We start from the raw sequence: 14,840 nt of genomic DNA, 5'->3' as shown, positions 1-14,840 counted from the left end.
GTGTGTATCCCCCTACTCTATGGTGTGTATGTTAGAAGGTTGGCGGGGCTGTTAGCCGCAATTTGCAACTCTAGATTTGTTTACAATGGGATGAATCTAGAGTTGCAATACCCTCCATTGACTCCCCACACATCCAATTTGGTTTATGATCTGCTTGTCTTAAACAACGTTAAACTCACCAACATTGCAGCTGTAGTCCAAGCTTGAATTATCCTCTTTCAATCTGCCGAGCTTGTTTTTCATAAAAATCCCCCGTAGACATGGTATGAGCTACTTTCTGTCAAGAAATTCTGTGCAGGTGATTCTTTTTCTAAGTGCTGGAGTTTGGAAGCACTCGTCATAAGTTACTGAACGGCCCAGCGTACCACCTGTTTCGAATTTGCACATAATGCAGGAGGCAGCAGCGCGACCCGTTAACAAAAACGAGTGCTTTTTTGATGAATTGAACACGGTGGACCCTCTTGTAAACAAGTGTAATGCTTAATTGGGTCGTCCACTCAGTTAACAGCCTTTGTATTGAGTTTGTGCTTGAAATGTACTGTAATTCTGCAAACTGTTAATAAATATTTCAATCAATCAAAACCATGAATTGTATATTTCATATTTATCATATGCCCTTTATGGACTTTGTTTGCAAAACACAAACTTGTACACAGAGTGTACAAGTGGAATCAAGAGTATGATCCATTGTTGGTTCAGTCAGTGTATGCAGCTTTTGGGCAGTAATGAAATGATTACTATATTTACCCAGGGTATCTGGGCTAAGCTCAAGAACTTGTTTCCAGCCAGGCCCTGCTCATAGAACATTTCATCGTAGTGGTTCAATGCCTTGTTCAAGAGCACTTCAGCGGTGGTAATTTTAACGTGTCGGACCGCTGATTCGAACTGGCGACCTTCCGGTATCAAGACTCCGCAATCCGTTCGGCCACCGCTGCCACTAAACAATTTAGCATGTCCAGTCGGTCCAGATGAAGGCTGTGTTTACTTTTGTGTAGCCAACTAGCCATGGTTCACATGACGCTCGTACTTCGACCAGTCATGTTGGGGCTAACTTTTGTACAATGTAGGGTGTTAAATTCGTAATCGTTTGCTCTATCTTGCAGATCTGTCCACCAACCTCTGCCAAAGCAACAAACACAAAACCAAAGGCACTTTTAAGAGCCACGTGTATTGTCTTTCTCTCTCCCTCGCACTCTCTCTGTGTGTGTGTGTGTGTGTGTGTGTGTGTGTGTGTGTGTGTGTGTGTGTGTGACGTACTTTTGTTTTTCTCGTCTATCCGTTGTCTGTGTTTTTACTCGTCACCATGAGTGCCTCAAAAGATCTGCCCACGAAACTTCCAGAACTGAAGGTAATATTAAAAGATATTGATGCACCTCGGCGGAGTCGCCGTGTGAGAAAGTTGGTAAACAAAGATATTGATGGAAAAACCCAGAAGGGAATATTAAAAGAAGTCGATGACTTGATTCCACCGGAGTCGCAATGGAAGAAACCCCCACCACCAGCAAAGAAGGCAAAGGCACCTCGCCCTGAGTCACAATGGAAGAAACCCCCACCAGCAGCAAATAAGGCAAAGGCACCTCGCCCTGAGTCACAATGGAAGAAACCCCCACCAGCAGCAAAGAAGGCAAAGGCACCTCGCCCTGAGTCACCATCGAAGAAACCCCCACCAGCAAAGAAGGCAAGGCAAGGAAAGGCACCTTGCTTAACAAAGGCACCTAACAAAGATGGCGATGGAATCCCAGAAGAGAAGCCCAGATCAAGCAGGAAACGGTCAAATCAGGGTCAGTATTGTTATTGCATTATATATATATTTTATATTTTGGAGATCTTGATTATTTAGACAGTCAAATCAATTTGTCACTAGTGCCTGCCTGGATAATTGAAAGAGTGGAATTAAGTGTAGTACGTACGGTGCCTATGGATAATTCCATTTCTACTCGTTTTTCATTTAAAGCAAACAAACGGAAAAAAACCCAGTCTTTTTCCATTTTTACTCTACAGCTCAAAGAAATTACACAAGGAATGAAAAGGAACGAAAAACGAGGCACTCTGGTGTGCTTTTAATGTTTTAGGATTTGTAGAGTAAAAATGGAAAAAGACGTTTAAAGAGGTTTTTTTTTTGCTTTAATAATGAAAAAGGCTTTATTGTTTTTCAACTAGAAGTAGAAATGGAATTATCCATAGGCACCCGGCCCAGGTCCATAACAACAGTACTACTAATCTGAACTTTACCGGTTCAAACCCAAAGCTCATCCCAGGTCAATAACCAGGCTGCCACTAGCCTTAGGCAATCTTTCAATCTTATGTTGTTAATATGAGTGTTTTCTGTTTTTTTTTTCCATTTATGTTAACAGCTGGTCCAAGTAGAAAAGCTGATCCTGGTTCAGGTTCTCGTCGCAAGACTGTTCCTGCCACTCGCTGTGAGGTGGCTATTGGTGTGTATTTCATTTAGTACAAAGCAATACGTTCATATTATTATATTGTTATAATCTGTCATTGAGTTTAAATGTTAATTACACATTTGTATTACAAATTTGCCAGGATAATTGGCAACTACACTTTTCTCAGACATTCCACGTATCACACTTTTGATCATGTAAATTGCAACAAAGTCTTGTTTTTCAATATTCCATACTATTTTAACAGATTTTCATACATACATACAGGTTTCATACAAGAGCTCCAGCTCTCACTGAACATTGCCTCAGGCGAGGAGGTTCAGGAAGCACCGACACCATCAGCTCCTCTCCTGGCTTCCAGTGACACACGAAAGCGTCCCTTTGCAGAGAGGTGGCGGACAGAGAGACCGCGTCCAGTGGACAGTGCAGCGGCAACAGAAAACGTAGCCCCACCACACATCTGCCAACAGTGTGCCACCAACCCAGCTGCTGTTCGCTGTCATAACTGTCAACCACGCCCCTTCCTCTGCGCCGAATGTGACGTCACCACGCACTCTAGATATGTGCTCCACAACCGAGATGCCATGACCGCCGGGGTCTACCAGCCATTGCCTCCAACCACTTGCATTGTGGATAAGGCTCCTTGCCCTTGTGGTAAGTTCTTTGTTTGTGAGTGCACACCATAACCTGTTCAGTTCTGATACGTTAAGCGTGTTAGTTGGACCACAATGCTTTATTGTCTTGTTGCTTGATTTTGAATGCCCCATGTCAATCGGATTCCCGAGGCTTTTCAGCAATGCAGTCATTGAATCTATTTGACCTTTCTCAAGAAAAGATTCAGGGCTCTATTTTCATTCGAGCATTCTAAATACACTATTTGGGGTTTTAGCAGTGGGGGAAGGGGCGTTCCCGCACTAAAGTGGCTATTTTGGTCACCTGTCTAAATCCCTAAAACACCTCCGCTACCCGTTACATTATGCATAGGTGTGTTTTGGGCGTTACAATAATGAAACCAATCACCGTGCCACATGCCATATTGCCTTTAAGAGATCCCTTATCCGTTGCCCGTTATGCCCAGTTCTATATTGCTTCATATCCTTATGGTCTAAGGCTGCCTTGAAGTCTCACTTGTGCTGCGTTTTTCTTTCTTCCCCCCCAGCGCACATAGCAAAGAACACATCTTTTAATTGAGTCACAACTCGCTCAGATTTCGCTCATTTTTAACATTTCAAAGTGCAGTGTGATCTGTGTGAGCTTTCATTTGGTATATAGATCGTGCGTGTAGGCCGTCTCTACGAAACGGTATCAAGCGAAAATGAAATGTTGTGAAATCGTATTAATCCCCATTTGCTGCGCTGTGATGAAACCGAACGAGCAAATGGAATCACGCGTAATGGCTGGCACAAGTCAAATAACTTCTTTGAGCTAGACAATTATATAAACACAATGGACACAAGGAAGTGACTGGTCACAGCAGGCACTCACTTCTGCTGATTATAGGAAAATATACAAAGGGATGCGTAGGAGAATAAGGAGTTGAAGCAGCCTGACTCCGCGGACATTTCCATCGCAGGCGCGCAATGAATGGAAATGCTTTTAAACTCATTCTTGGCCAAGTACTTATTGCCATCCAGGCCAAAGGCGTTTTTAAAGGGGGGCGACTTATTATTATTTTTTTAATCTTACAACTCTCTTTCTAAAAAAAATAGAACAAATCTATGTTGGCCTGTGCTGAACTATTGCTAGCTATGGATGAGATAAACTTCACTATCGCCTTCTCAAATGTGTGACCAAAATAGCAATTTCGGGGAAAGCAAGCCAACACGCCCATGACCACACCTCGCAAATACTCCTATACTTGTAATTTTCGGGCAGCGGCTGACTTGCGGGCCGCGTCGCGGGTAACGGGCGACGACGAAAATCGAGCCCTCAGTCTCTTCAGGTTCCAGCAATCATGATGTCTTTCCCATTGGACTTTCATGATCTTAATTCACATCGTGCATGGTGTTTTTCAGAGCGCCTTGTTCCTGTGGAGATGCCTGACACCATTTGTAGCTGTCCAAAAGAGGCATTGAGCGTGAAGCCAGGGAAGTCCGTTTCTCTGGTCACAATGGATGGTAAGGAACCAAAGAGCTCTTTTTGTCCTTTTTTTAAAAAGCATCTTGAAAGAATATTTCTGCACTCAATAATTTGCACAAGGTTTGTCATCGGTATGTATATACAATCACTTGCTATTGACTAATGTATGCCACACTGACTGTACAAAGAACCCTAACCCTGTTTAAGTTGCTACATTTTACTGTGTGTGTGTGTGTGTGTGTGTGTGTGTGTGTGTGTGTGTGTGTGTGTGTGTGTGTGTGTGTGTGTGTGTGTGTGTGTGTGTGTGTGTGTGTGTGTGTGTGTGTGTGTGTGTGTGTGTGTGTGTGTGTGTGTGTGTGTGTGTTCTTTCTAGGACTATATGGTCTCAGCATGCCTGGCCTGAGTTGTGAGGCATGCAAAGCCACGTGGACTGCTGGAGTGGACGACTTAATGAATAGGAGCTACTGGCCTGCTAGTGCTACCCTAACCACAGTTTATGCCACAGATGTTTTCGTGTCATTCGAACAAATGAAGATGGCATCGCCAGGGCTGTCCTGCCAGGCATTTTTTAAAATGCTGGATCAGAGAAGTGTCCACTTTGGACGTGTGAGTATTGAACTTATTATCCCATTTTAGACCTGAGGACGATTCTACAAATGTCTTCTAAATCCTGACAGTTATCTGAAAAACCCTATGTGGTCACGGTGCTCAAACGTTTTCATGTCAAGGAGCCCCAAAATATATTTAATTGGCCGCCGACCCCCATCTGAAAATATGTTATATTATATAGGGACCCCCACAGAAGCAAAGATTTGTGTTAAAAACGTTTTTCACGTTTTTTTTCAAAAATAGCAGACCTACAAGTTCATAGCGCAGCACTCGGTGCCGCGATATGAGCTTGTAGATCTGCTATTTTTCAATAGCTAAAGTATAACATAATGCTTAAAACACCAAAAGGGGTTCCCGCCCAAAATGGGTTAACCTACCTGTTTGTCATGTGCGTTGAATTTCCTGTTAATCTATTTGTTGCACATTAATCTATGTGTTGCACATTATCAGTTGTTGATTTTACTTCTTTTGAAATAGACTGGGACGATTTCAAGAAATAGCTTCCAGAAGAGTTTTTTCGAGTGGAAAGCCGTGCAGCACGAGCTGGAGAACCTCTGCAAGGAGGAGCCATTCGCGTGTCCTGCGTGCACACCGGAAATGGCTGCGATATCACTGGAGGGAAATCGCGAACATTATCGCTTCAAGAGTGCAGCCAGGTACTTCTATACGAGTATATTGTAACAGCATATATATATTACTAACTAGAAGAAGTGCCCTTCTGGGCACAGGAGGCACAGGAGGATAGGAGTGTGTGTGATGTTTGGCAAAATGTTTAGGAGTAATATAAACATGTTTTTTTTGTTTGTTTGTTTCTTGCAACTATTTTCTTCATTTTGTTGAGGAAATGCAGAGTCAGATCACTCATAGCATCTCTGAGGATAGAATTCTGGATGAGCAGGACATGTGCAGCATTTTGTACAAAACGGGCTACTCCTGAAAACTTTGGAAGGCAATCTTAGCTAATCAGTGTAGAATCTGAGAAATCCAACAGGCTCGTCTTGATCACATGCCTACAGAGATCATGTGTACCGATTTGCGTGAGATTTGGATGAAATCTGTGCGACTAACATAAACAATGTGTTTTGCAGAAATCGGCCTCATGGTGGCGCTATAACCGGCAGATGTGGAGGGATACAGGGAAAATGTTTTTCCATGGCCTCTAGTGCACATACATAAGTTGTCGATGCAGTTATAGGTAAAAACAGGAATTGGCCTGTTATAGTGCCACCGTGAGGCTGACTTGGGAAAAAAATGTCGTCCTCAGCCTAGTGGAAATGTGCGTGTATAATTTCATGGAAATTGGACACTGTGTTTGTGATTTGTGGCATTTTGTTCGAAACGGACCAATCATGTGAGCTTTGGAAGCCAATCTTAGCCAATCAGGATGGAAGATGGGAAATTGTGCAGATCTGTGTTGATCACATGACTATGGAGATAGTGTATACCGAATTGTGTGATGTATGGATAAAATGTGTACGAGTTATCTACAGAAATGTGTTTTGCCTAAATCGGACTCATGGTGGCGCTATAACAGGCCGTTGAGGAATATTTGGGGTAGAGGTTCGTCGTTGGCATCCAGGGAGTGTGTGTGCAAAGTTTGGCATGGATCGGGCCAACGGTGCCGGAGATTAGCTGATAACGGACGGACGGAAGGACGGAAGGACGGAAGGAAGGACACAAACACACACACACGGACGGAGTGCAAAACATACTCTCTCCCCATGCCTTCGGCCTGGTGGAGACAATAAGTTGGTGTCTAATATGCACCAAGTAACCTCATACTGTAAGATATTGTAAACTGTATGTTTTTGTTTTCTTTAGATCTGAGGAACAGGCCAACTTCGATGGCATCTTCATAGCTAAGGATGAAGACGTGACAAGATTTGTGGACCACATACACCAGAAGACAACGCTTGTAAGAGTGTATACTATAATTGTGAACGCAGTGATTGCGAACGCAGTGAGCACTAACTATGAGACCTAGCAGACCTATGTGTGTGTGTGTGTGTGTCTGTCTGTCTGTGTGTCACGCTGTAACACCACCCGCCCGCCACCAGAGGGCGCAGCTGTATCACACACAAAAAAACACATACACACAACACACACAAAACTTAACTTAACTTAAAAAAAAACGTATAAAGAAAAAACTTTACTTTACTTTATACGTGCACGACTACAATACCCTCATACGAAAAGGTTTTCATCTTCCATTTTCCATACTGTAGGTCCCTGGAAGAGGCGTTTGTGGAGGGCAGTGGTCAGCGGCCAGAAAGAAGAGGTCAGCGACCAGTAAGAGGTCTGGCAGACCTCTGGATGAAGGACATATGGATGAAGAGGGACTGGAGCTCGCAGTGTGTCGACACGGAGTGCTACTCTGTGCCCTGAACATGTACGGGCGAGACATGTATGCCTACCCCATGTACCTGCAACGAAAGCTGGCCAGTAGCCAAAAAATCAGTTTCTTTTGTATGGATATGACCTGCAAATATTGGCCCTACCTCCAAAAAGTTGTCGATAAGTGTCCAGAGCTGAAGCATCTCTTGAACATGAAGCCCTTCCTGTCCGTGTTTCATGCCAACGCCCACGATTTCAAATGTGAGGTAAGGAAACGGTATCGTTGCATTGAATGACTATCTGAACACCAGTGGGTTTTTTTGGTAGCAAATTTTGTCACCTGGAATGTTTTAGTGTTAGTTTAGTTTTAGTCGACTAAATATCATAAGATTTTAGTCGACTAAATCTACAGTTGATTTAGTCGACTAAAATGTATTTTGGCGGGCGTTGATGCCATCGTAATGACTGTTTTTACACATCGTAATAACTGTTTTTACACAAGCCCTTGTAGATTGGCTTGTAGATCGGCTATTTTCAGCATGCAACCAAGTGTAAAATGACTTCTACTGGATCTCTTGTCCACTGGTCCCTTCCTAACATTTTACTCTAGTTTTTATTTGTTGACGAAATTGTCAGTTTATTTAGTTTTAGTCACCATAGCTTAGTTTCCATTTAGTTTCCGTCAGTGAAAAAAGGTAGTCGACAAACATGTTTCGTCTCAGTTTTAGTCGACGAAAACATCACTGCTGAACACCAGTACACAGTGAATGTCACCATCATCTGAGCATTGTATTTGCTGTTATTAATTATATTCAGGTGAAATGGAGTGGGCAGTATCAGGATGGGGCTGGTCTAACACTAGGGGAGGAAGTGGAGCAGAGCGATGCCTTCCTCTCTAGGATCGCAGTGACCACAAAACACATGTCAAAAGCAGGTGAGATGACCACATAACAGCACTAGTTGTTCACATAAGTATACTTAGGATGTTGACCCATTTAGGCCTGACGTCGAAATTTAAAAAAAAATCTTCTAAATTCTGACAGTTTTCTGAAATACCTCATGTTTCTGTATCAGTGGTGCTCAATATTTGATGTCAAGGACCCCAAAAATGATATGTAATATGCCGCCGACCCCCATCTGAAAATATGTTGTTCCAGGAACCCCTCAGAAGCAAATATTTGAGTTAAAAATGTTCGCTCTGAAAGAATATATTCAAAGATTTGTGCCACATTTTCACGATTTTTCAAAAATAGCAGACCTACAAGCTGAGTGGCGCTCTATGAGCTTGTAGGTCTTCTATTTTTCAATAGCTAAAGTAGAACATAATGCGTGAAACACCAAAAGGGGTGCCCGCCCAAAATGGGTTAACACAATATTATGATAATGTCATAATTAATCAATTTCTTTTGGCAGGACGCAACGACATGTTGACTCTCATGGCTATGAACTGGAATCGGCAAAAGAGGGACAATCTGGCAACCACACTGGCTTGCCGATATCGGAAGGTAATGACGGTGTTGTTTTTGGCAGCAACATTTGATTTTAGTTTTAGTCATAGTCTTTTGAATAGTTTTAATTTAGTCACCTGGAATGTCTTAGTGTTAGTCTAATTTTGGTCGACTATATGTCAGGCGGTTTTAGTTGACTAAATCTACGGTTAATTTAGTCGACTAAAATGTTTTTTTTGGCGGGCCTTGATGCTGTCGTAATGACTGATGTTACACTTGCTGAAAATAGCCGATCTACAAGCTCACAACGTGTCGCAGCGCGACGCATTGTGAGCTTGTAGATCTGCTATTTCCAGCATGCAACCAAGTGTAAAATGACTTATACTGGATCTCTTGTCCACTAGTCCCTTCCTAGTTTTTATTTGTTGACGAAATCGTCTATATTTAGTCTTAGTTTTAGTCATCGTAGCTTACCGTAGTTTTCATTTAGTTTCCATTTCGTTTTTGTCAGTGAAAAAAGGTAGTCGACGGACATTTTTCGTCTTAGTTTTAGTCGACGAAAACAACACGTGTTGGCTATGTTTTATTGGCTATGATACTTTCAAGGTCAAGGTCAAGTTTATTCATATGTCCCAAACTGGGCACTTCGTTTTACAGCAGATAATAAAAGCTCTCAAGACATTACAAACAGTACAACATACATGACAACAGACATACGTATACATTATCACAAGATACAAATGCTACATTAAATATAAAGTGCAACCAGGGCTAAAGTGCACCGAGTGTAACTACATCTTTGTCATCGTAGACCACCAAAGATCTTCAAAGCCAGTTGCAGAACCTCGAGTCAATGAAGGTCCAATTTGCAGCGGCAGAGAGCCAGTTGGAAGAGTGGGTCGAGGACGTAAAGGAGTGGGCAGAAGGTAATGCTGTTCTCACTATAGACGAATTCAGAAACGGGTCTCATGGTCGCAGCTTACGTATTTCCGTACTTTATACCTCATACTTGAAATGCTTAGTATGAGGTATAAAGTACAGCAGCCTTGTGTTCATAAAACAGAAAGATTGGGTATTGGGTAAGACTGACGTTGGGTATCTTTCAGGACCTTTCACTGCTTCGTCTCAACCATTACTCAATGGCTCTGGTCTCAGCCACCGCGTTGGATATTTTGTTTTTTTCTTTATGTTGCCACTACTGTTGGAGCAGCCATAAACTACACGGGTTCATCTCGATGTTCTGGGCATCTTTGTAATGTTAGTGTTAGTAAAAAGCAGTTAAAAGAGTAACGTTTGAGGCAGACTAACATCAGTCACTCTACCGTTCACTGTAGTAGAAGAGGTGCGCCTGGTGAGGGTTTAAACCCCGCAGCTATGTCGAGTCCGCCTACAGGAAATATGTAAGCTGCGACCATGAGACCCGTTTCTGAATTCGTCTATTCAGTATTTTAGCTGTGACGTGAGCGCCCCCTCCTGAGATACTTCCGGGTCCTACTTTTGTGTCGCTTTTGTGTCCCCATAGAGTTATACTGTGACGCTCCGTCGGACTAAATCTGAGACGAAAACAACCACGAAAGTCTCATTTACCGCTTTCCTCGCAACAACAAAGCTGCGCTGCTCTCCCAAATCTGGCTGTGACAGGCCGTCTGCCCCACACGGAATACTATCGCCATTTTATTTCATTGTGTCAACTAAATCCTCATTAATGCAAACTAGATTCAACATACTCAAGCCTGCAAACATTCTAAATATGCCCCCGAAATATTTTACTGAGCAAATGGACTGTTACCACCTTCAATAATAATGATATATAGTCTTTATTGTCTCCACATCACATCATATTTTATTTTGTCATGGAAACTTGTACAAAACATTAATAATTCTACTCGAGTTGGAAGCATTAAGACCCATTTTAACCCTCAATGGCTTCCTTTCTGAAAAATAACGTCATTGTAAAAAGATTCACGCGTTTAGATATTCTATTTACAATGAGATGAGGACGGGAGCTGGTGCCACTTGGACCCGGACGTAACGTGGCACTACAAAATGACGTCGGACTTAAATACTGAATACACTTCTGCCAGGTGACCTCAGTAGAGAATTTAATGTCAGCTTCCACTGACATTGTCTCCTACCCTGTGCCTTGTAGTTTTTGTTTTTATTTTCCTTCATGAGCACCTAGATCCTCTACTGCAGTTTTCCAATGACATTGTGAATATTTGTTCAATTATCGTGGCAACCCACCTATTTCTTCTTTTGCAGCACCGGATGCACATGGGCCCGAGGCCTTGGAAACCAAAATTGAGATGCTGGTGGCGAGTCTCAAGGGGAGTATGGCCGGTAACAAAGGTCGTGCCAGCATCCGCCGCAAGATCAGGGGGGAGAAGGAGATCCTGTCTTCTGTCGTGAAGCAATACAACAGAACGGTTCCAAGCACAGAACACCTGTGCATGGATTCCATCCTGTCTGCCGAGAAAGCGTGGCCATGGCAGCTGGAACACAGTGGTATGTACTTGACTATCAACAAATCTGACTCATAACAACGCATAAGTAATTGTCTCCACCAGGCCGAAAGCTTGGGGAGAGAGTATGTTTTGCACTCCGTCCGTGTGTGTGTGTCCGTCCGTCCGTCCTTCCGTCTGTGAACAGCTAATCTCCGACACCGTTAACCCGGTCGATGCCACATTTTGCACACACACTCCCTGGATGCCAACGATGAACCTCTGCCCCAAAATTTCCGGAACGGCCTGTTATAGCGCCACCAGGAGGCCTCTTTGTGCAAAACAAGTTTTTGGACAGTACACCTACAGATTTTGTCCAAACATCACGCAAATTGGTACACAGTCTCTCTAGAGCCATTCAACGAACTCCCACTAGGCCGAGGAAGAAATGCCACATGAACATTTTCAACTCAGCCTCATGGTGGCGCTATAACTGGCCGAAAAGTGTTTTTACCTCTAACTGCACGGATCTGTGGATAACTTTGTATGCCAACTCCCTAGAGGCCAAGGAAAAACCTTTGCCTGGAATTTTTCACATCTGCTCTTTATAGCGCCACATTTTCTAATATTACTCCTTCCGATTTTATCTAAATTTCACGCACATCAGTACACATGCTCTCCATAGTCATGTGATTAAGACGGGTTTGTTTGATTTCTCATAATCCACCTTCGTTGCCTACGATTGGCTTCTAAACTTTTCAGGAGTAGCCCGCTTTGTACCCGTTTTGTACAAATCGCCACAACTACTCAACGCAGCGTCCGATTGTGGTGAAACTGTGCATGCATATTCCCACTAGGCTGAGGAAGAAATGCCACTTGACAGTTTTCAAATCAGCCTCATGGTGGCGCTACAACAGGCCAAGCCGCGTCTCTCACACACACACACACACACACACACACACACACACACACACATGATTATATTACTCCTAAACATTTTGCCAAACATTACACACACTCCTATCCTCCTGGTGGAGACCTGTTTTCTAGTTGATCATATGCTCTCTTGCTTGTTGAGCTGGGGGAGTGGCCAACTTTAATTGATGTGTTTACAAAATGGCAATTGGCAAATCCTACTCATTCTCCCTGTGAATCTTTGTCTTAAATGTATTCCAGAAACTGTCGATCTGAGGGCGAAGAGAAAGGCGTTCGACATGGTCATGGCTGTGAGGAGACTAGAGGAAGAGAAGAGGATCCTTGTGACGGAGATGAAACACCACTGGAAATGTCTTTCGACTCGTGCCGACGGCCTGACGGAGCTGTCCTGCGTTGCTTCTTCTGAGCCAATGAAAGGTATGTATTGCGATAATAATTCATTAGCCTGGCCCCAGCCAGCCAGCGCGCTTTCTGGTCTAGAGGGGTGGGCGTGCATGGAGCAAGTGCTGGAGAATAGAGCGTCGCAGTCCCGCACCCTTTCATGACGACGCCAGGCCCAGGGAATGCTTCCCAATGCATTTTTCCCACAGACAACCCATTTAGGCCTGAGATCAGATTCTAAAAATGTCTTCTACATCCTGACAGTTTTCTGAAAAAGCTATGTTTCTATGTCAGTCGTTCTTCGATTTTTTAAAAATAGCAGACCTACAAGCTCGTAGCGCGCCACTCGGTGGCACACTATGAGCTTGTAGATCTGCTATTTTTCAATAGCTAAAGCATAACATAATGCTAACACCAAAAGGGGTTCCCGCCCAAAATGGGTTAAAGACCTTATAAGCGACCTACAAAGCCAACTCGAGTTGTGACAAATCATGACGATAAACACAATATTTTGGACAAAAACAAATAATTACAAAGAAGAAAAACAAGAAAAAAAAAGTGTTGTAACCTGCCGTTTTTCTTCTTCTTTCTAATTATTTGTTCGGCCTGAAAAATTGTGTTTGTTATGATTTCTCACAACTCGAGTTGGCTTTGTACGAGGCTTAAAAAGGTCTTTTAAATAAATACTTTTTGAAATGTCTATGAGGAAAATGAACGGGGAATCATTTCATGGGCCCTGGTAGGGGGTGGGACTGCGACGCTCTATATTGGTTCACTGATATTTCATTTTTGAGCTGAATGCGAACGAAAATAAAAGCTAGTGTAGTGTGTACCGAGGCTACTCTCATGACCGTTGTTAAAGTTACTAATACAGGCTTTATCTTGTGTTCTACATCCAAGATTCACCGTGGGGCCTGAGTGAAGAAGGATTGAATGGTCTTCAGAGCATCAACCAAAAGAAGCTGTGGAACATCAGAGAAGTGATGAAGCATACACGGGAACGTTACCTGCAGGTCTTGTCTGGAGCAGAGAACATCGACGTTTTGGACGACAACGATGATACTGAATATGACATTGACTCTGAAATGTCTGATGACTAACTGTAATCAGCAAAAGCCTGTGTCAGAGGTTTCCTTTTTTTAATGTTTATTTTTTTGTGGCTTTCGTCTTTATTTTATTTATTTTTTATGGAGGGACAGACAGTAGGCTGACAGGAAATGGGGAGAGAGATGGGGGGAAGACATGCAGTAAAGGCCGTCGGGATCGGGAGTCGAACCCGCGGCACACTGCCAGACTGGATTACCAGCCACGGTGCCTGGACCGCTGAGCCACGGCCCAGGCGTGTCAGAGGTTTCTAAAGCTGGCCATATGACGAGATGTATTTGGGACTTACAGAAGCAAATGACATCTGCAGGCTTGGATACCATCTAATTTGGCTCTCTCACTCCTATGCACACAGAGTGCTATTCAGCCACACTGGAACACTTTTGTTGATGACGGACTGCTTTTTCCTATTTTGGATTACCACCCTTGGTGTGGATTTGTTGTGGAGTTTTTACCAGTGAAATTGTTACTTTATGCAGACTACATGTGGAGTTTTTACGAGTGAAATTGTTGCCTTATGCAGACTTCTGCTTATGCTACTATTTTTCTCAATAGTGATCTGCTTCCCATGTATTTCCTGCTTTTTGCACAGCAACAAAACACATTTATGCTTATAGTAATAAAAGTATTGTCCAGTATAGTGTGTCCAGTGTTCTAAAGCATACTACTGTTCAGCTGTAAATTACATTGTTTGTTTACATGGCTGCACTGTTGGATAATCTTTTTTTATAAAACCAACACAGACAACAGTGTTTGATTAGACAGCGGTCTGTTAACACCCCGAGCGGCAAAAACTGAGGTCTGTCCTATCAAATAATCCCGCTGCGCGCCCAGGACGGAGATTAATCAAAAGTTCCGTCTTTAATCATATAACGGAGCGCACCAGTCTACACATTTTGATACCGATACTTTTGTACTTTTACTCATGTACATTTTGAATTCTGTACCTGTAACAGGGTATTTCTATATTGCAGTATTGATACTTTTATTTAAGTAAAACCTTTCCACCATTAACTAGTGTTAACCCATTCAGGCCTGACGTCGAAAAAATCATTTTCGGAAAGATTTGAGGCACATTTTAACGATTTTTCAAAAATAGCAGATCTACA

General features: G+C 42.9%; 1 protein-coding gene across 1 annotated transcript; it reads left to right on the top strand.

The window, feature by feature from the left end:
• The first annotated feature begins 1,342 nt into the window (after window positions 1–1,342).
• LOC306920457 (uncharacterized protein) lies at window positions 1,343–14,352 on the top strand. The gene is made up of 14 exons (XM_079497215.1): window positions 1,343–1,781; window positions 2,355–2,435; window positions 2,667–3,053; window positions 4,415–4,516; window positions 4,852–5,084; window positions 5,565–5,743; window positions 6,909–7,002; window positions 7,313–7,687; window positions 8,238–8,355; window positions 8,835–8,926; window positions 9,681–9,795; window positions 11,132–11,374; window positions 12,487–12,663; window positions 13,528–14,352. The coding sequence occupies exons 3-14, from the start codon at window positions 2,984–2,986 to the stop codon at window positions 13,725–13,727; spliced, it is 1,998 nt and encodes a 665-aa protein (XP_079353341.1). The 5' UTR covers window positions 1,343–1,781; window positions 2,355–2,435; window positions 2,667–2,983; the 3' UTR covers window positions 13,728–14,352.
• Window positions 14,353–14,840: the final 488 nt, after the last annotated feature.

The sequence above is a fragment of the Electrona antarctica genome, assembly GCF_951216825.1.
Source record: "Electrona antarctica genome assembly, chromosome: 3".
NCBI classification, from domain to species: Eukaryota; Metazoa; Chordata; class Actinopteri; order Myctophiformes; family Myctophidae; genus Electrona; species Electrona antarctica.
Note: the sequence above shows the minus strand (reverse complement) of the source record. Positions and strands in the feature narration are given on the sequence as shown.